Source organism: Protopterus annectens, chromosome 2.part1 (genome assembly GCF_019279795.1).
Source record: "Protopterus annectens isolate FY-2018-M chromosome 2.part1, PAN1.0, whole genome shotgun sequence".
Lineage (NCBI taxonomy): Eukaryota > Metazoa > Chordata > Ceratodontiformes > Protopteridae > Protopterus > Protopterus annectens.
Genome location: NC_056729.1, coordinates 492,257,569 through 492,278,021, shown reverse-complemented (window position 1 = coordinate 492,278,021; position 20,453 = coordinate 492,257,569). Strand labels below are relative to the sequence as shown.

The following is a 20,453-nucleotide window of genomic DNA, read 5'->3' as shown; positions in this document are numbered from 1 at the left end:
TAAACCAGGCTTTGACGGAGTTAAAGGCATCTTGTGTTAAAGTTTGAAATTGAATAAGGTTGTTATTAGAGCAGATTAGAGTAGAGTCATCAGCATACTGGATTAGAGTTATGTGTTTAGAAGCAGATGAAAGTTTTGTTAATAAATATATTGAAAAGGAGAAGGCCTCAGGAACACCAGTGATGACAGGTAGATAAGGTGATTGAGTACAGTCCCGTTTGACAGACTGATGTCTGTCAGATAAATAACTGGAGAACCATTTTAAGGTATTGTCAGTAGAGCCAAGGAAAGAGAGTTGAGATAGGAGTCGAGGATGAGAGACTATATTAAAAGCTTTAGATAGATCAAGGAATAGTGATGAGACAAACCTTCCCATGTCTCGGGCTTTATTGACTGAATCAATAAAAGATAAGAGAGCTGTGAAGGTACTGTGTGCTGGTTTGAAGCCATGCTGGGTAGGAGAGAGTAGATTGTTTACAATTAAATGGTGGAGTTGTTTGTGGATGCATTTTTCAAGAATTTTGGATAAAGGTGACAGTATTGTTATAGGCCTGTAGTTAGATATTTCAGTAGAATTCCCATCCTTATGAAGTAGGGTAATGAAGAACTGCTTCCAGAGGGATGGGACACAAGTTTCATTAATACATCTGTTAATGAGTATAGACATGGGATAGACTATGGTATTTCTAGCGATTTTTAGAAGTTCATTGGGAAGATTGTCAGCAGAAAAAGAGCAAGGTCTAAGTTTACTAAGCAACTGTTTGATAGGTTTGAGGGAGAAAGGAGATTGGGAGGAGGTAGCAGATGGTGGGATGGTGGTAGAGGGAGAGGTGAAGCTGTTGGTAATTGTAGATATAGTTTCTATAAAGTAGGCAATGAATGAGGAGGCTGTGTAAGCATTAGAGTGGTTAGTGGAAAGTTGAAGTACTGAGTTAGTTCCAGGGTGAAGAATGTTTTTGATAGATACCCAGAATTTCTTTGGGCTGGACGTAGATGTTTGCTGAGGGTCTAAGTAATGTGATGTTTTTGTCTTTGACAAGTTTTTTAACTAGATTACACAGTTCTTTAATGTGAAACAAGTTTGTAGGAGATTTGTTTTTTTGGTATGTTTTCCAGGCTTTATCTCTGTCCTGCATTATGGATTTGGTGTGTTATAATAGCCAAGGAGAAAATTTAGATTTGATTCTTTTCCTTTTGGGGATAGCTCAGATATTTAACATATTCAGGAATATGGAGTTGAATTTGTTAACTACTTCATTTAAAGGTAGGCATTTAAGGAAGGACCAATTTATAGAGCTTAAAATATATTAAACATGAGTGGGTTAAAGTTAGTTAAGTCACAGATGGCTTTATATGCATGCTGTTTGTGTGGATGAGAGACAAGTCTGGTGGTACTAATGGCATCTGGAAGTGTTGTAGTTTGACAAAAGTTGTTGGAGTGGGAGACTAAAATCCAGTCTACGACTGAGCTAGTTTGGTTGGATTTGTTATTAAAGTTGAAGGGATATATTAATTGAGAAAAAACAAAGAGGTCAATACTGTTAGTGGGGAAATGTGTGGACAGCTTCAGCCAGTCAATTTTAACATGTCCTAGGATAATGGTTTCATGAAAAATGTTGGATGACACCCAGGATAATATGTCTTCTAGAGTAGATAGATTTTTGCCAGGGTGGATGTATAAGGCAGTAATACAGAGGTTTTTGTGTTTGTTTAGCTTAAAGTTGGTGATTAGTTCAGCATTGCTGATGGTGGGAAAGGAGTGGTTATAGGTGATGGATAGACTATAGAGATGCCTCCAGCTTTTTTATTGAGATGGTCCAACCATATCTTATTAAAACCTGGGGGAAAGATTTCAGAGGCTTTGATGTGGGGTTTAGACCATGTTTCTGTAATAACAAGTCTGTTAGGGGAGTACTGGATAATCCAAACATGGAATTCAGTGACTGTTACAGATACTATGTATATTTATAGAAATAAATTTGAGTTTAGTAAGACTTGAATTACTGTAGCCAGAGGATTAGGATGAATATCTCTGCATATAAAGAGGGTTTTAAACAGGTGAATAAACTAGTTTTGCTAGAGGAGTTATAAGAAATGAGTTTGGTGTTGGGTGGGAGTCTAGGATAGTCAAATATTTTTAGTTTATCAAAGAGTATGTTTTTCAGGTATGTTTTTGACAGAGATTAAATGTAATAGTTAGGGAGTAATGATCAAAGTGGTGATATAAAGTGGATGAGCACATGGGAGACGTAGACTTATGGGATAGTGGGATAAGGTAGGATGTGAGAGAAGAAAGACTGAAAATAAATATGGAGAGGAGTCTTAAGTGAAGCATGATGAAGTAGCTGGAGAAGTGACGTGAATTATATAATTGCTGTGAGATATATACACAGAAATTGAAGGTAGGAGTAGCAACAGGATAGATTAGTGAAGTGAGAGAGTAGAGTAGAACTGTGAAAGGATTTGTTGGGGAGCTGAGTTGGAGAGGAAGAGAAATGGAGCTAAGAAGTTTTATTAGAGGAAGAATACTGACTATGGTGGGTGAGAAGAGTGAAGTAAAGTTATACTGATGTTATGAAAAAGAGTTAAAGTAAAGTAATATAAATGCTAAGAGAAAGAGGCTTGTAAAGGGTGTTGAATAAAAGAATGTAAGTGTGTTAGGTTGGTGAAGAAAAGTAGAGTAATGGAGAGTAGGTGGAAGGAGGGGCAGGCAGAGTAGATGGTGTCAAAGGAGTGGTATGTGGTAATGATGGCTGGAATTGAGAGGAAGTGATGTCAGAAGGGATGGGATTTGTTGGCTATAAGTGTAGATAGAGGGAATAGGTGGGATTTGGGGGTAGGGGAGCTGAGTAAGCCCGCACATAGTGCTGGCGAACGGAGGGGGTAGAGGCAGAGAGAGGTGTTGCATAGCAGGTAAGTCTTACAGAAACAATCTATGGGATAGCAGAGAAAAATTGCACAATAGTAAATATCTAGTAGTTATATTAGAGGGAAAAAAACAGCAAACAGAGCAGGAATGTAAAACAAACTGTCACATTACTTATCATTTTGAGCAGGAGGAATATGGGAAACTTGGCAAGATAAACTGTGTGAAGACAATTAAATTTAGTGTCTGGAGACATTAAAAGAACACAGGTCACTGGGCAGGATGAGCAGTGCGAAGGCAGAGTAGAGTATATGACTGCTTGAGATTAAAGAGGGGGTAGAGAAGAAGGAAGATTGATGAAAGAGGGGTTAAGAAAGTATGTGTTAGTAAAAATTAATTTGCTAATTTGGTTTAATTTTAAGATAGAGGATACAGGTGCTTATTAGGAGTTTAGGACAGGATTTTTAACAGAACTAGAAAGAAATAGCATTGTTAAATATATGCTGTCCTAAGATAGTAGAGGGCCAGCTGAAGATAAGACTAATAGGACGCTCTACAGTGAGCAGGTATGTGTACACTTGACTACACCATACAAATTACTAGACAATGAGCTCTCCTAGGCAGGTAAACAAATTAACAGAGACCAAGTAGTATACACTGGAGAATCAGCAACTGAGGCATTCACCTACACTAGCTCAGTTAGGGTCATTAGCCAGTAGGAATTAAGACTTCAGTTAGTTGAAGTGTGTCCAAACCAAGACTGAGTCTTTACTGCTGTGGATGGTAGAAGCATGTAGCCCAAGGCAAGTACAGATGGGTCCTCTTGGGTGGGCAGGAAACTAGTTCAGTTAGGGTCATTAGACAGTAGGAATAAATAATGTAGTTAGATGAGGTGTATCTGAGCTGAGACTGAGTCTTTACTGCCATGGATTGTAAAAGCGAGTAGCCCGAGGCAGATACAGATGGGTCTTCTTGGGTGGGCAGGAACTACAGAGCATGCACACTCACTGACAACTGAAAGGTGGGGAAATCCTACACAGACTACAGCAGTTAGGTGGGTATGCAAGAGACACCGGCAGTCAAACTGCCAAATTTTGTTTACAGGTTAGAAGTTTTTGGGGGACTGGGCATTTTTGAGCTTCCTGAAGACTCCACCCTCCTCCATGATTCTCTGAGTTATTAGTTTCAGAGTTTTTGTCAAATAGAAGAGGCTGCAGTCCATGGGCAGACTTTCTTACAAGGAACTGAACTACGCTGTGATGTCTGCATTCTGCCTTTGCTTCCGCAGGAGGCAGAATATGAGGGGACCTTATTTATTTTTTTATTTATTTTATTTAACATTTATTAACCAGGAAAGTCTGCCTTGGAACAAAGCGAATTTTCAGTGGAAGCCCGGGGAGAAATGCTCCAGACGCATGTCTTTGTAATGTGGGAGGAGTCTGGAGCACCCGGAGGAACCCCACATGAACGCAGGGAGGACATGCAGACTCCGCACAGAAGGCACTCCAGCAGAGAATCGAATCAGAGAACCTCTTGCTGTGAGGTGAGAATGCTATTGCTGCACCACTGCACTGTCTGGGAGGGGACCCTTTCCACATAGAAAGTATTGCCTTTTTAAATATTTTTAATATTTTGTGGTGTATTTTTATCTTCTGAAGAATGCTGGCAGTTTTATTAATATCAGAAACTATTTTTAGAACAGGGCTTATTATTGAATACTTGGACAGGTTTAATGTGAAAATGTACTGCTTTTAAGACAGTTTAACTGAAGTGTTAGGATTTAAAGATTAGGAAGCATTTTACTGCTTGTGTACACTTCATGACAACTTGACTTGATTTTACTGCTTGAGACATTTTGCTGGAAGTTGTTATATTTAAGTAGTGTGAAGTACATTTCAGGGCTAGAAATACATTTTATGTTTAGCGCTTGGGGGCGCTTGTGACATCTTTTCTTCCTTTCTTGATCTCTTTCATGTGCAAGGGACTTGGAGTTCTGACAGTACTTTTGTGTACTGCTTGTGCTTTTAGCTTTGAATATTGAGGGACTGTATAGGGAAGTGTAAGTGCATTTGTGCTGCTTGTGAACACTTGTCTGACTACTTACCTTCAGACAGAGCAACTCTTCCAAGTGATGCTTACAGACAATCAGCCTTCTTCCTTGACTACAGCATGGATTCTTACAACAGGTCCAACTGTTTCTACTCCCACTGTACCTAAAAAGAAAAAAAAAAAAAACAGAATAGGAGCCCTTACCGACATAGCTCAGACAGTGCCTCAGCCACTGGTAGTTGACTCTGCAGTGGCCATTTGCTCCTCAGACCACTCACTGGTTTGTCTGGATTCCTGTGGTGTAGTCCTTTCTCCCAGCATGGACCAAGGGTTAGCCATGTTGATTGTGGCTGTTCAGTGTACAGTTTGGGGATGGGGGAACCATCTTCTTTGGGTCTGGGAGTTTCTCCGGGAATTTCTTCTCAAAGGTGTCAGTGAAAGAAGCCAATTGCCTGGGATGAATTGCTATCTCTCATCTGCACTCCTTCCAGAGATGTCCCTACAAAAAAAGAAAATAAAAGTTAGATAGTGTTTATCTAATGACATTCTTTGTTCATAAGGATGTTTTTCTTATCTTAGAAAGGAGTTTATTGTGGGCTTTCTATCTTGGAAAAGCAAAAATCATTCCTGACTAAAATACATCTGAGGATTCTGGCATTGACAAGAGACATGACTTTCCCTTTGTCCGACTCTCAAGCCCAATACTGTGCTTCAGAGGAAAGTTTATCCTAACTCCATTAGAGGAGTTTTCTAACTTGTTCCAGAATGAATGATGTAGTTTTAAGGGAATACGTGGATGTTCCCTCTAAACTGTGGATATAATATGGTATGCTGCAAGAGGATTTATCTTGTCCTATGCACTTTCCTTCTCTTATACTAAATGCTCCCTGAAATTACCCTAACTCTCAGCCTTCAGATCCCAAAATAGATATAACAATTATTGCCAACCCTATAGTTGTGGATAAGTATGCAAGGTATTACAAAAGATTTCAAAAGAGGATTTCCTTTTTCCAGTCTGTTCTGTCAGCTTGTGGAATTGTTCTGCCACACTTCTTCAGAAAGTAGGTCCTGTTTGAATCTTACAGTTTCTAATCTGCTTCAAGTGTCTAAACATGCTTTGAAGTGTGTGTATGACTGTGCAGACAGCGTGTCTAGGGCCTGTACTGCTGCTACTGTTTTGAGAAGATCTGCCTGAGTCATGTTCTCAAAGGTTTTGGATGAGGTAAAGTCTGAGATTTTAAACTCTAATGCAGACAAGGAGGTTTTGTTTGGCCCTGCTGCAGCTCAGTTTCTCAAACAGTTCGAAATTAATTCAGGGAGTTACTAAGATTTTTCAAACATTATAAGTCTTACAAACCCTCTGCTTGTTTTCTTAAACAAACAAAAAAAAAAGACAAAATAATCAATCCAATGTTGTCTATTTTCATCCAGTTCAACACATGGGGTTTTCGAATCCAACCTGATCCTACCTCGGCACTGATTTTCAGGCTTCTTCGGTTCCAGGACTCTGAATCCTCCCTTACCCATGATTCCCTGTACTCCAACTAATAGCCCAGGATCTCGTTCGCCACTGAAGACCTCAGTTGTATTCTCGACGGGTTTTTTTTGAGTGTATATCCTTAGTTTTATACTTTCTGTTTTGTTAGTCAAGTACTTATTGTTAGTGTGTCTTTTTTTGATAAGTCTTACATTTTTCGATTAGGATAGTTATAGATGTAGTTCAATTAACATATAGTTTTTATTGTTGTAGTACTTTTAGGTAAGTAGTCAGTTAGATAGTATTAGATAAGCTGTGAGTGTGTTATATTAGTTTTAAGCATATGTAAGCGTCCTGGCAGACCGGTTCAGTGCTAACTTTACCCCCCTCTCACCCCCTAAAGGGTGAACTGGCTCCCCATCTAAGCACCATGTTCAATCATAGTCTCACATCAGGCTTTGAGGCCACTGAATGGCGCACAGCAACAGTTATCCCACTTCACAAAGGAGGAACCACCACTGATCCAGGGAACTATCGCCCTATTAGCCTGACGAGCCTGGTCTTTCAGGCCATGGAACGTATCATCATGGAACTCCTAAACAAAGACATTGGTAACCTCCAAACTCTGGACCCATCCCAGTTCGGGTTTGTGAAAGGCAGATTATGCCTCCTAAACCTAATTGACTTCCTTGAGGCAGTCACCAAAGCTGTAGACGAGGGTAAGGTGGTTCACACAGCCTATCTTGACCCCTGACCTCGCCAAGGCTTTCGACACCATCTCCCATTCTGGAATTATAGCTAAACTCACTAAACTAGGTATAAATCGCTACATCACAAGATGGGTTGCCAATTGGCTCACTGACAGAACCCACACTGTAAAAGTTGCAGATTCCAAATCTGACTTCAAACCAGTGACAAGTGGAGTACCACAGGGTTCAGTCCTGGGACCTCTCCTGTTTGATATCTACTTCTCTGAAGTACAGGCTAACACAGAAGGCCTTTGGCTAACAAAGATCGCAGATGACTGCAAACTAGGAGCCATAGCTGAATCTCCAAATGATGTGGACATCCTACAGAAGGGCCTCACTGAGACAGATGCCTGGTGTCAGAGCCATGGCCTCAAGCTCAATGCCAAAAAGTGCATTGTCATCCCCTTTGGTAAAAACTCTGTACCCATGAACTGCCGCATAGGTGGCAGTCTACTTAATGCCGAATGTGTGATAAGAGACCTGGGGACCCAGGTGGACAGTAGTCTCTCCTTTGATAATCACATCGCCACAGTTGTCAGGAAATCCTTCTATATGGCACATCTCATCACAAAAGTGTTCTCATCTAGGAAAAAAGAGGTCATTGTTCCCCTCTACTTGACACTCATTAGACCCATTATAGAGTACAACGCCCCTTTTGGAATGGACCTCACAAGACATCTGCAGCAGCTGGAAAGGCTGCAGAAGTACCTCACAAAGAGGATTACTGGTCTCAAACATATGCCCTACACTGACCGTCTCAAAAAAACTCCAGCTTTACTCCTTAGCATATCGCCTACTCTGAGGTGATCTCTGCCTAACATATAAAGCTATGTCAAAGCCAGAGTTGTTGGACATGCTACAACTAAAGAAATCCCAATCCCTCCGAGCTACACGCTCTAGGGACCTAAACCTTGTCAACACAATAAACAAGGCATGCTGGAGGGATAGATTCCTGTCCCAGAGACTTCTCATACTCTGGAACAAGCTACCCATCTATGTCAAGCAAAGTTCCTTATTAGCAGTCTTCAAGAAAAATCTTGATAAGTGGATGGGAAATAGAAAATACACCCCGGGGATCACTTCTGTGGCTCTGCTCGACAGGGGCACAGGAAAATAACTTTCTTGGGTGGCGTAAGCCAGGGAACCTTGTTGGCTAGGTTTACTGAGGCCCTTGGGCCGATAGCCTAGTACCTAGCTATGAACCTATATATATATATATATATATATATATATATATATATATATATATATATATATATATATATATATATATATATATATATTATATATATATGTATATGTATATATATATATATATATATATATATATATGTATGTATGTGTGTGTGTGTGTGTGTATATATCCTGTGTGATACTGTAGTGCTTCATTTTTTTTGTGAACCTTGTGCAAGGGTTAGTTTATTTACTCTCCTAGGAAGAACAATGTGCTGGCAGTGTGAAAGGAGGTCCTTTCTATAGGGAATGGTAAGTGTGAAGAAGCAAATTAACTATTTATTACTGTTTGTTGTTTGGGTGGGTGAACTAGTCTGTTGACCGTTTTCAGTCATGACCCTGGATCACAGAGTAATATGAATTAATTTTACAGTGAAGACATAATTTTACAAAATACTTCTTCTCTTTCGGCTGTTCCCATTAGGGGTCGCCACAGTGGATCATCTGTTTCCATTTCTTCCAGTCCTCTTCATCTTGTTCTGTCACACCAACCACCTGCATGTCCTCTCTCACCACATCCATAAACCTTATCTTAGGCCTTCCTCTTTTCTTACCTGGCAGCTCCATCCTTAGCATTCTTTTCCCAGTATACCCAGCATCCCTCTTCAGCACATGTCCAAACCAACGCAATCTCGCCTCTCTGACTTTGTCTCCAGACTGTCCAACCTGAGCTGACCCTCTAATATACTGACTCCTAATCCTGTCCATCCGTGTCACATCCAGTGCAAATCTTAACATCTTTAACTCTGCCACTTCCAGCTGTGACTCCTTCCTTTTTGTTAATGCCACTGTCTCCAACCCATACAACATAGCTGGTCCCCCTTCCCTCTTGTAGACCTTCCTTTTCACTCTTACTGGTACCCGTCTGTCACAAATCACTCCTGACACTCTTCTCCACCCATTCCACCCTGCCTGTACTCTCTTCTTCACCTCTCTTCCACACTCACCGTTACTCTGAACTATTGACCCCAAGTACTTAAACTCATCCACCTTCGCCAACTCTACTCCCTGCATTCTCACCATTCCTCTATCCTCCCTCTCATTCACACACATATATTCTGTCTTAGTCCTACTGACCTTCATTCCTCTCCTCTCTAGAGCATATCTCCACCTCTCCAGGGTATACCAAAGAGAAAAAATATATATACATATGGCAAAACAGTGAAAAACCTGACAGTCTTAATCTTTACTAAGAATGAAAGAAATAAGCACATTGTAAGATTACAGAAAGCAAATGTTTTATGCATTAAACCATTATACAGACTAAGAGCATTTCCCTACTTGTTGAGTCTCAGATTACACACTTATTTTGTATTTAGAGGCAAATATTACTCTCACTTAGCCATGTTTTGAATATTTGCATGTTAATAAAGTTGCAGCAGTGATAAAATATCTGCATGTGTCACTCTAAGAGCTACTAAGTGTGAATTTGTCAGTATTTTACATCAAACAATGGTTCGGTGTCAGATCTCCTACTTCACTGAACTTCATTATCAATTGACAGGAATATAGGTTATGTCCTGCTTGTTTTAAGCGGTGCATGCACTCACATTTGACTTGTGTGCTGCAGGAAAAAAAAAAAAAAAACACAGAAAGAAGCATTTGGTGCTTAATTCCTAAATAAGCTGATTTTTAGGCTTTTTTTCCCCACCCGCCTCTATACGCCATCTTTTGAAGCTTTTTTAAATCCTCTTGGCTCTGTATGCTATCAGTAGTACACTTTCCTTACTCTACTGCCATGTACCATGAAGTTTAGCATGCTAAGTGGCCTGGGACTACCAGTCAGTAATCAACAGCCTAGCAGTGTTAATGTGTATACATACAGTGGATATAAAAAGTGTATACCCCCCTGTTAAAATGCCAGGTTTTTTTGATATAAAAATGAGACCACAATAAATAATTTCAAAACTTTTCCCACCTTTAATGTGACCTATAACCTGCACAATTCAATTGAAAAACAAACAAATCTGTTAGTGGACAAAATATAAAAAAATAAAAAACGTACAATAAGCTGGTTGCATAAGTGTGCACACCCTTAAACTGATACTTTGTTGAAGCGCCTTTTGATTTAATTACAGAGTTCAGTCTTCTTGGGTAGGAGTCTATTAGCTTGACACATCTTGACTTGGCAATATTTGCCTACTCTTCTTTACAAAAGTGCTCCAAATCTGTCAGATTGTGAGGGCATCTCTTGTGCACAGCCCTCTTCGTCACCCTACAGATTTTCTATTGTATTTAGGTCTGGGTTCTGGCTGGGTCATTCCAAAACTTTAATTTTCTTCTGGTGAAGCCATTCTTTTCTTGATTTGAATGTATGCTTGGGGCCATTTTCGTGTTGAAAGGTGGAATTCCTCTTCATCTACAGCTTTCTAGCAGACGCCTGTAGGTTTTGGGCCAAAAGTGACTTGTATTTGGAACTGTTTATAGTTTCCTCCACCTTGACTAAAGGCCCAGTTCCAGCTGAAGAAAAGCAACCCCAAAGCATGATGCTACCACCACCATGCTTCACCGTGGGGATGGTGTTCTTTTGGTGATGAGAAGTGTTGTTTTTATGCCAAACGTACTTTTGGAATTGTGGCCAGAAAGTTCAAGCTTGGTCTCATCAGACCATAACACATTTTCCCACATGCTTTTGGGAGACAATGTATTGTTTTGCAAATTTTACCCTGGCCTGGATGTTTTTCTGTGTAAGAAAAGGCTGCTGTCTTGCAACCCTACCCCATAGACCAGACATATGGAAAATATGGGAGATTGTTGTCACATGTAGTACACAACCAGTACTTGCCAGAAATTCCTGCAGCTCCTTCAGTGTTGCTGTAGGTCTTTTGGCAGCCTCTCTGACTAGTTTTCGTCTTGTCTTTTCATCAGTTTTGGAGGGACGTCCAGTTCTTTGCAACGTCACTGGTGTCCCATATTTTCTCCACTTTTTGATGACTGTCTTCACTCTGTTCCAGGGTATATCCAATGCTGTGGACATTTTTTTGTACTCTTCTCCTGACTGATACCTTTCAACAATGAGATCCCGTTGATGCTTTGTAAGCTCTCTGCGAACCATGACTTTTGCTGTAACAGGCGACTGAGTAAATGTCAGGAAAATACTACTAGGACAGCAGAACTTTATATCGGGTTAATCAGAATCTCTTTAATTGATGGCAGGTGTGTACCCAAGAAGACTGAATGCTGTAATTAAATCCAAAAATGCTTCAACAAAGTATTAGTTTAAGGGTGTGCACACTTATGCAACCAGCTTATTGTACGTTTTTTATTTTTTATATTTTTTCTCCTAACAGATTTGTTTTTCAATTGAATTGTACAGGTTACAGGTCACATTAAAGGTGGAAAAAGTTTTGAAATTATTTATTGTGGTCTCATTTTTTTATATCACAAAAACTTGACATTTTAACAGGGGTGTGTACACTTTTTATATCCACTGTATGGGGGAATGTGCTAAAGGCTGAGGTTCTTAAAGACTGGTTGATGGGGATCTGTGTTTTACTTTTATGCAACTTTTTTAATAGATGAGTGTATGCACTCCATCTCCCTCATGTGAGCTATACTGCCAATGACAACTTAGTTTTTACTGACATTTACCAGACAAGGCTGATTAGCCTCTTTCCTTTCCAGGTATGGGGGGCTTTGCCTTGAATGAAGCATAATTTTACCCTCGGCTATATCCTGTCTTGTGCTCAGTCCAGCATGAAATCTGGAGCTTCAGCATCATGGACTGAGGTGCAGATATGTCCTGTGAGCCAGTAACAGAAGTTTAGTTGTAAGTCATGATGCAAGTTTTCACTTCTGGTTAGAATGATCACCAAATATGTTAGCAGTCCGCAGTAGCTTTCATAAAATACAGAAAAACAAATCAACTGACATCGAGTATATGTTTTCTTCAGAGTGCAAGACTTCTGAAATCATGCAGATTTCAAACCCTGCTGTTTATACCACAGTAACAGAAGCAGTTACAGAGTACTGTTGTTGGGTAGGTGCACTGCTTTCAGAGCTGTGCAAGAAATACTTTATTTTTCAGGCAAATACAGACAGCTGCCTGAATGCAGCCCCTTTTGTAGTCCATGTATATGTATTATTTAAGATCTTCTCTGGTGTTTACTCTTATGGGATTGCACCAACATACCACTTCTAAGAGTACTGAAATCACAAAAAGGCCTACATATCATTTTGTGTTATGTATTTAGAATTGCTTTTGTGTATTTTGATTGATATGCATGTTGCATGAAATGTTTCCAAAAGTTTGTTTTATCATTTATTTATTTATATTTAAAACTGTTTTAATGTTTATATTTTTCTTTCCTGAGAGTAAGCATCATCATTTGCACAGCTACCATGGAATTAATTTGGTAAATATCAGCTGACATAGGAAGCTGGATACATTTATCTGTGACTCAGCTGCTCCATAGTGTGGCAACACTTTGCATTTCAACATAAATTTCTTGTTCATTGGCTATTCTGGCATTATGGGGGGGGGGGGGGTTTGCAAAAGGAAGTTTAGCTTCTATGGCACTGTAGCCTTGTTTCTGAAATGGAGCAGATTTGGAGATGGCGTGGGGAAAGAGTTCCATGAGCTGCACTTTGTGGAAAGGTCATTAGCAAAATACTGTCTGCTCACCATGTAGCGGAGGCTAAGTGGTGTGCCAGAAGAGAGGGGATAAGAAGGGGGATTCTACAAAGACATTAGCATGTTTCTGTATCACCTTATTTATGCTCCTCTTCAAACTTTTGACTTGGGCTTGAGAGAGACTGATTAATGAATAAAACGCATGTGGACAAACTACCCTAAGCGACGGCATGAAGGCAGAAACCGACAGGTCCTGCATTACTGGCCAAGGTACCCAGAAGAATGGGGGTAAGAGCCAAAGAAAGAAGATGATGGTATTGTAGATAGTACTACAAGTCAGTTGCCAGATATAAAGCTATGGAAAGGTTAGAATGTGTTCTTCTATATCGCATACCTTGGATGCATTCAGTTATAGTACATTGCCTCCCACATCTCAGAATTGCTTTTGAAATGCAAGAATTATTTTTCAAATCGCAGAATAGTACTTTGAAATCTAAGATTTAAACATATCTGCCGTCTCTGACCATCATTCTAATGCAGATGTTTTACTTCTTTCAGGCTACAGTGTTACTGCCATTTCAATTTTAATTCATCCTCATTTTTGAAATGTTTCTACATGAAAACAAAAAATATCAAGCCAAGCAACAATAAATGCCATTTAAAGTTAAATATAGTATTTTTCAGAGATTTGTTCTGTACCCTACTCAATGGATAGACTTTATCCCTTATGTTCTCAAACTTCACCATAGAGAAACCTGGAGAGTGTGAACATTATTTACCAAACTTGCTAGAACCATTCTGAATTAATTATCAGTGCACTTTTCTGAAGTACAAATAAAAAAAAAATGTGACACTATCAATAAAACCTTTTCACCCCACAAACTGAATAAATGGGTATAAACAAAGATGTGGCCACATGAGGAAAAAGTACAGTATTACAACACAAATTGTTTAAAACAATTTACAGTGCAAAGACCCTTTGACTTACTTCCACAATTATTTAAATATAAACTCCACAAATATATGTATAATTAGTTGTATTGTAAAGATTAATTCATTATCATTAATATGGCAGCCTTATGTATAAAATACAATGATCACTAGTTGAGCAAAAATTATATACAAAGGAGAATTTCTAATCAACAGGTTTCTGAAGCAGTGCACTTTCTTAATGGTTGTATTTAAGAATATTCCCATTAAGAAAATGTGGCCTCATTTATAAGGGTAGGAGTATTAAAAATGCTAGGAATGCACACTAATAACTACAGTATGATAGACATTAAGCAAAAGCACATCAACACTGTCCTGAGTTAAGGAAGTGAATTTACTCTATTCATCATATTTTATAGGTCTGCCAGTGAAGTGGCAAACGTGTTTACATTTTAGAAATTTATCACTGGCCTGTGGAGATAATGTACCAGAAACTATACTTAAACCCATGGAAATGCTGTAATACAGCATCATTTTCATGGAGAATGATGTGCTACAGCTTCCCTTTCTAGTAAAGGAGGAAAGGAAAAGGATGAGGTCAGTCGGTCATTGCATGATGTGGATGCCATCAAATCCATACTTACCTGCAACCATAGCACAGTATTGATCCAAGGAAAAGGCAGGATTAAATCTAATACATATACAAGTAGGTTTTGTTGCAAAGCAGAGTTTAGAAAGGAAAAGGAGTTTAATTTAAAACAATTAATTTTGCCAGTATTTAATGCAGTGAAGGCCGAAAACATTAGTGCAGAGAAATATTTCTGATTTTTAAATCAAAAGTGTATCTGGCATTTTGTTCCTTGAATTATTTTGGAGTTGTAATATGATCATAACCACCATTTTGTTCCAGTCTGACTGCTGTATCTGTTTTCTGTTTGGGATTTTTTTCTCCGAAATCAACACTTGATTCTCTTTTCTGACAGGTATCGTTTATTTCTTTCCCTTATCTCCATAGTAATGTGTTTTGTTATCACCAAGTCCTTGCTGCTGAGCTGCTGTGTGCCCATTATTCTGATGGGTCTGAGGTACTACTTCAGTAGGAAAGTTATCCTTGGCTATCTCGAGCACGTGCTGCATACAGACATGTCTGATATAGAGCAGTATTACATGAAACCAGCAGGTAAGCTTGTTGTTTTTTTCGACTTTAATAAAAACAGTATACAGAATTTTAACTGTTTGTTATATGTTGGTTATGCTAACATAGCTAACATTGTCAGCTGTTAATCTCTATGTAATATTCCAGAACTGGTATGCTGACACAGATTGTTAGGTAGGGTGCTGCCATATAATAATGAATTAATTTGGGGAGAAAGAAAATGTAATTAAACAGTATTTGGAAGGGCAACTGTGTAGGTGATCAGACTCCAGTACAGTTGCAATAAAGTGTTTAGTGAAGAAATATGTCTGCTGCAGATATGATATTTTTCTGAGGCACATCCATGCTGTCTGCGGACTTTATTTCTAAAAACAAAAAAAAGTTGCTGTTTAAACATTGTCTTATGTAGTGCTCAGTTTGAAAGGGTGAGAGTTCAGACATAGCTGAATGTAGGTGATGTGTGCTGTGAATTTTATGTAGCTGCTAGAAAATGCTGAAACACCCTTTTCTGTATTACAAGTGACCCAGGTTTGAATAATAAATAGCCCACTGTTTGAGGGCTGTCCAGGGACATGAGAAATAGAAGTGTGATGTTTCTGTCCTTTGGTAGGAGGTACAGAGTGGGTTAGTCCTCATCACTTCTGATACCATTGATATCTCTGAGGAGACTGAGGACTAGAACGTCAGTAAGTAACAGCTGTAGAGTTGCAGGATTCAGCAGGCAGGAGCATACCTTGAAAATTGTGGCTTATCATGCCTTTGCCAACCATTCCACCTAATTCCTGGCCACAGAAAAGGACCATCACTCAAGATAAGTAGGGACCTTGTAGACCTGCATATGGTAGTAGGTGCCATGCTTGATCCTGACTTCCACCAGCAAAGAACAGACAGAGTTGGAAGTTGTCACCCAACTGGAACAAATAAGTCATTATAGGTGATTGGTGAACACCAACAAGCAGGTGACAGATATTCCCATGGTAGGAGTATTAAAATTGCTGGAAATTGAATGAAATGAAGCAGCGCACTGTAGGGATGTGATAAATAATGTGTGCAATGTTAATAACGGCAGTGTATGCAGAGAACTTTTATTTCAGAAGGTTGTTTATGCAGTATAACTCAATGAATATGTTCTGCTTGTTCTTCAGTACTGTAAGTATTCACGTATATCTTCCTCTTCTTCTTTCATCTGCCCTTGTTAGGGGTCGCCACAGCAGATCAACTGTTTCCATTTCTTCCTGTCCTCTGCATCTTGCTCTGTCACACCAACCACCTACATGCCCTCTCTCACCACATCCATAAACCTTATCTTAGGCCTTCATCTTTTCCTGTTACCTGGCAACTTCATCCTTAGCATCTTTTTCCCAATATACTCTGCATCCCTCCTCAGCATATGTCCAAACCAACGTAATCTTGCCTCTCTGGCTTTGTCTCCAAACCTTCCAACCTGGGCTGACCCTCTAATATACTTATTCCTAATCCTGTCCATCCCCGTCACACCCAGTGCAAATCTTAACATCTTTAACTCTGCCAAATCCAGCTCTGACTCCTGCCTTTTTGTCAATGCCACTGTCTCCAACACATATAACATAGCTGGTCTCACTACCGTCTTGTAGATCTTCCCTTTCACTCTTACTGGTACTACTTTGTCACAAATCACTCCTGACACTGTTCTCCACCCACTTCATCCTGCCTGTACTCTCTTCTTCACCTCTCTTCCACACTCACCATTACTCTGAACTGTTGATCCCAAGTACTTAAACTCATTCACCTTCGCCACCTCTACTCCCTGCATTCTCACCATTCCTCTATCCTCCCTCTCATTCACACACAAATATTCTGTCTTAGTCCTGCTGACCTTCATTCCTCTTCTCTCTAGAGCATATCTCCACCTCTCCAGGGTCTTCTCCACCTGTTCCCTACTCTCACTACAGATCACAATGTCATCTGCAAACATCATAGTCCACGAGGACTCCTGTCTGATCTCATCTGTCAACCTGTCCATCACCATTGCAAATAAGAAAGGGCTCAAAGCTGATTCTTGATGTAATCCCACCTCCACCTTAAATGCATCCGTCACTCCCACCGCAGACCTCACCGCTGTCACACTACCCTTGTACATATCCTGTACCACTCTTACATACTTTTCTGACGCACCCGACTTCCTCATACAATACCACAACTCCTCTCTAGGCACCCTGTCATATGCTTTCTCTAAATCCACAAAGACACAATGCAACTCCTTCTTACCTTCTCTGTACTTCTCCATCAACACTTTCAGAGCAAACATCGCATCTGTAGTGCTCTTTCCTGGCATGAAACCATACTGCTGATCACTAATCATCACCTCCCTTCTTAACCTAGCTTCCACTACTCTTTCCCATAACTTCATGCTGTGACTGATCAGTTTAATCCCTCTGTAGTTACTACAGCTCTGCACATCACCCTTATTCTTAAAAATCGGTACCAAAACACTTTTTCTCCATTCCTCAGGCATCCTCTCACTTTCCAAGATTTCATTAAGCAATCTAGTTAAAAACTGCACTGCCATTTCACCTAAACACCTCCATGCTTCCACAGGTATGTCATCTGGACCACATATATATCTATATATATATATATATATATATATATATATATATATATATATATATATATATATATCACCTAAACACCTCCATGCTATGCTTCCACAGGTATGTCATCTGGACCACATATATATATATATATATATATATATATATATATATATATATATATATATATACCTGCATATGGCTTCCAGCTATTATCTGCTAATGCTTTTTGCTTATTCATTTTGTATGCTAAATCTGTGCAAGGTTTTTCTACTGAATGGTTTTGTTCTTTTCCTGGGTCCCCTCTGAAAATGTGCCCAGAGGGGCCAACCTGGTCAACAAAAATAATTGTAGTTGACCAGAATGCCACTGGTTGCCATGTGGTAGTTGAATCGCTATGCCTTTCACTAACTTCAGGTATCATTTCATATGTAGAAACACAGTTTCTATGAAGAGCATTACTTATTGCTTCATAGGTGGGGATTAGTAAGCAGTAAGAATATGGTCCCCTGAATGGCTGGAGCCCCAGTCCACAGAACAGAGATATGTGCCTCAGAAGTGCTCTTGTGGTCTTCTGAGCTGTTTTGGGACAGTACAGAAGTATTTCTCTTTATGAAACAGCTACAGTCAGAAATAGAAGCACTTAGTTTTTTGAGCCATGTGTACATTGGTACAGATACTGCGTCTTTTTAAGAATTTTTTGCATTCTCTGTTAATGGTTCTTGAAAATATGTCTGCTTGTGTATGTCACTATGTTTATGGTTCTTGAAAATCTGTTTGCTTGTGTATATCACTAATTAATTTTTACATTGCTTTCTGCTTCCTCCAAATGATCTCCAGAAATGATTGTTGATTCTTTATGGCTAATGTATTATTTTTAGTCAGCAGTCAGTGTAGTGACAAATTACAAAAAACTTATTCTAAGTGAAGTAACTATCTTTAAAGCAGGCTTACACCAGAGTAAGCCACGTATATTGAGAGCAAGTCTTTTAGCAGCAGGCTCAACAAGGCATGTTCGGTGTGTAATATTGCTAGTTTAGAATTGCTGAAAATTTGAGCAGCAAAAGTGGAAATATTTCTTGGGGACTCCTAGTGAAATGATCAGAAGATAAGTAAGCAGTATAACAAATAACTAAGAGTGCAGATGGAATATAGACATACATTGGAAGAGGCATTAACAGTAGAAAATGAAGGAAGGTCTTATCCTTTTCCACTGACAGTTGGCAGGTCTCCATGTGGCATACTATCTGCATTTCTATAATCTTATTTTTAATAGGATATGATAGAACAGAGTAGTACAGCAAAAATGTTTGCATATGCTTCAGCAGAAGCCATATAAAGCAAAATTATTATAGCTTAATGCGTGCAGTTTTGAATAAGTGAGGCAGATGAGGGATATGATGTATATGTTTAGGTAGATGAAGGAATCTACAAAGTCATAGTGGACATACTTTTTCAAAAAAGAGGTAGGAGAACAAAATGACACAATTGTAAGGCTTAGGGTGCATAAGGGGATACAAGCAGGTATTTTTTCGAATGGAGGGTGGCTGATTTGGTAACATCTAAAACAGTGACATAGTCAAAGAAAACATGAGACAGACGTAAGGTATTACCTTGATTGGGGAAAAAGAACAGGATGCTATGTTGTCTAAGTAGGACCTATAGCTTACATAGAAGGTAGGGAAATGAGCAGACAGAATAGGCAATGTGGTTCTTTGCTGCCTTCAGAATGCATTTTTATGAGTTTCTATTCATAGTATTCAAAATGTGGGTTTTCATCTGGAACTCATGACAAAGGATGAATCATCACAAATTAACTGTAGCAGTGCCATGATTTGTAAAGCTCATGGCAAAGATAAGGTTACCACCCATCCCTGTATCAGCAGGACACTCACAGATTGTGCTGCCTCATCCTGTTGCCCGCTGTGCAAAGTAGTGGGACTTGAAAAGTCCTGCTTTTCAATCGCCATGGAAATGTTGCAATTACTTCCGGCTTTTCCACGACAATTCAGTTACGTCACCAACCCGAGCCTGCAGACCGAGCTATTCCCTGTTAGGTCCGGGTGTTTTAAATCATGCAGCAATTGACTGCAGTTCATGAAGGGGGTGAGGATTGGTGGAGAAAAAGCCCTACAAAGATCGCTGCTGTAGAGCAGTTTGCTTTTAGTGCTTCTACAGCCACTAAAGAAAAAAAATGAGATTTCCTTTTTTTTTCTTCCTAACCGCCAAGCCATCCATCCATCCATCCCTTCATCTAGTCAGCCAGCCAGCCATTCATCCATCCAGCCAGTCATCCATTCATCCATCCAGCCAGCAATCCAGCCATCCATTCATTCATTCATCCATCCAGCCAGCCATCTATCTATTCAGCCAGCCAGCCATTCATTCAGCCAGCCAGCCATTCATCCATCCAGCCAGTCATCCAGCCAACCAGCCAGTCATCCATCCAGCCATTTGGCCAGTCATCCAGCCAGCCATCCAGCCAGCAATCTAGCCATCCATCCATTCATCCAGCCAGCCATTCATTCATCCACCCAGCCATCCATCCATTCATTCATCCATCCAGCCAGTCATCCAGCCAGCATTCCATCCATCCATCCATCCATCCATCCATCCATCCATCCATCCATCCATCCATCCATCCATCCATCCACCCATCCATCCATCCATCCATCCATCCATCCATCCATCCATCCATCCATCCATCCATCCATCCAACCATTCATCTATCCAACTGGCTACTCCCACCAACCAGCTAGCCACTTCAGCAGCCAGCTAGCTAGCCATTCCAGCAGCCAGCCAGCTAGCCATTCCAGCAGCCAGCCAGCTGGTGTACCCATAACATCT

The 20,453-nt window shown here is 39.8% G+C and overlaps 1 protein-coding gene across 2 annotated transcripts in view; it reads left to right on the top strand.

The window, feature by feature from the left end:
* The window catches only part of NAT8L (N-acetyltransferase 8 like), a 529,875-nt gene that overhangs the window by 145,297 nt on the left and 364,125 nt on the right, over positions 1 to 20,453 (top strand). Inside the window, exon 2 of one of the 2 annotated variants that reach the window (XM_044062289.1) lies at positions 14,893 to 15,057. The exons of the other annotated variant lie outside the window; for it this stretch is intronic. Within the exon in view, the coding sequence (XP_043918224.1) occupies positions 14,893 to 15,057 (165 nt within the window). The remainder of the gene's footprint in view (positions 1 to 14,892; positions 15,058 to 20,453) is intronic. 2 annotated transcript variants of the gene reach the window in all.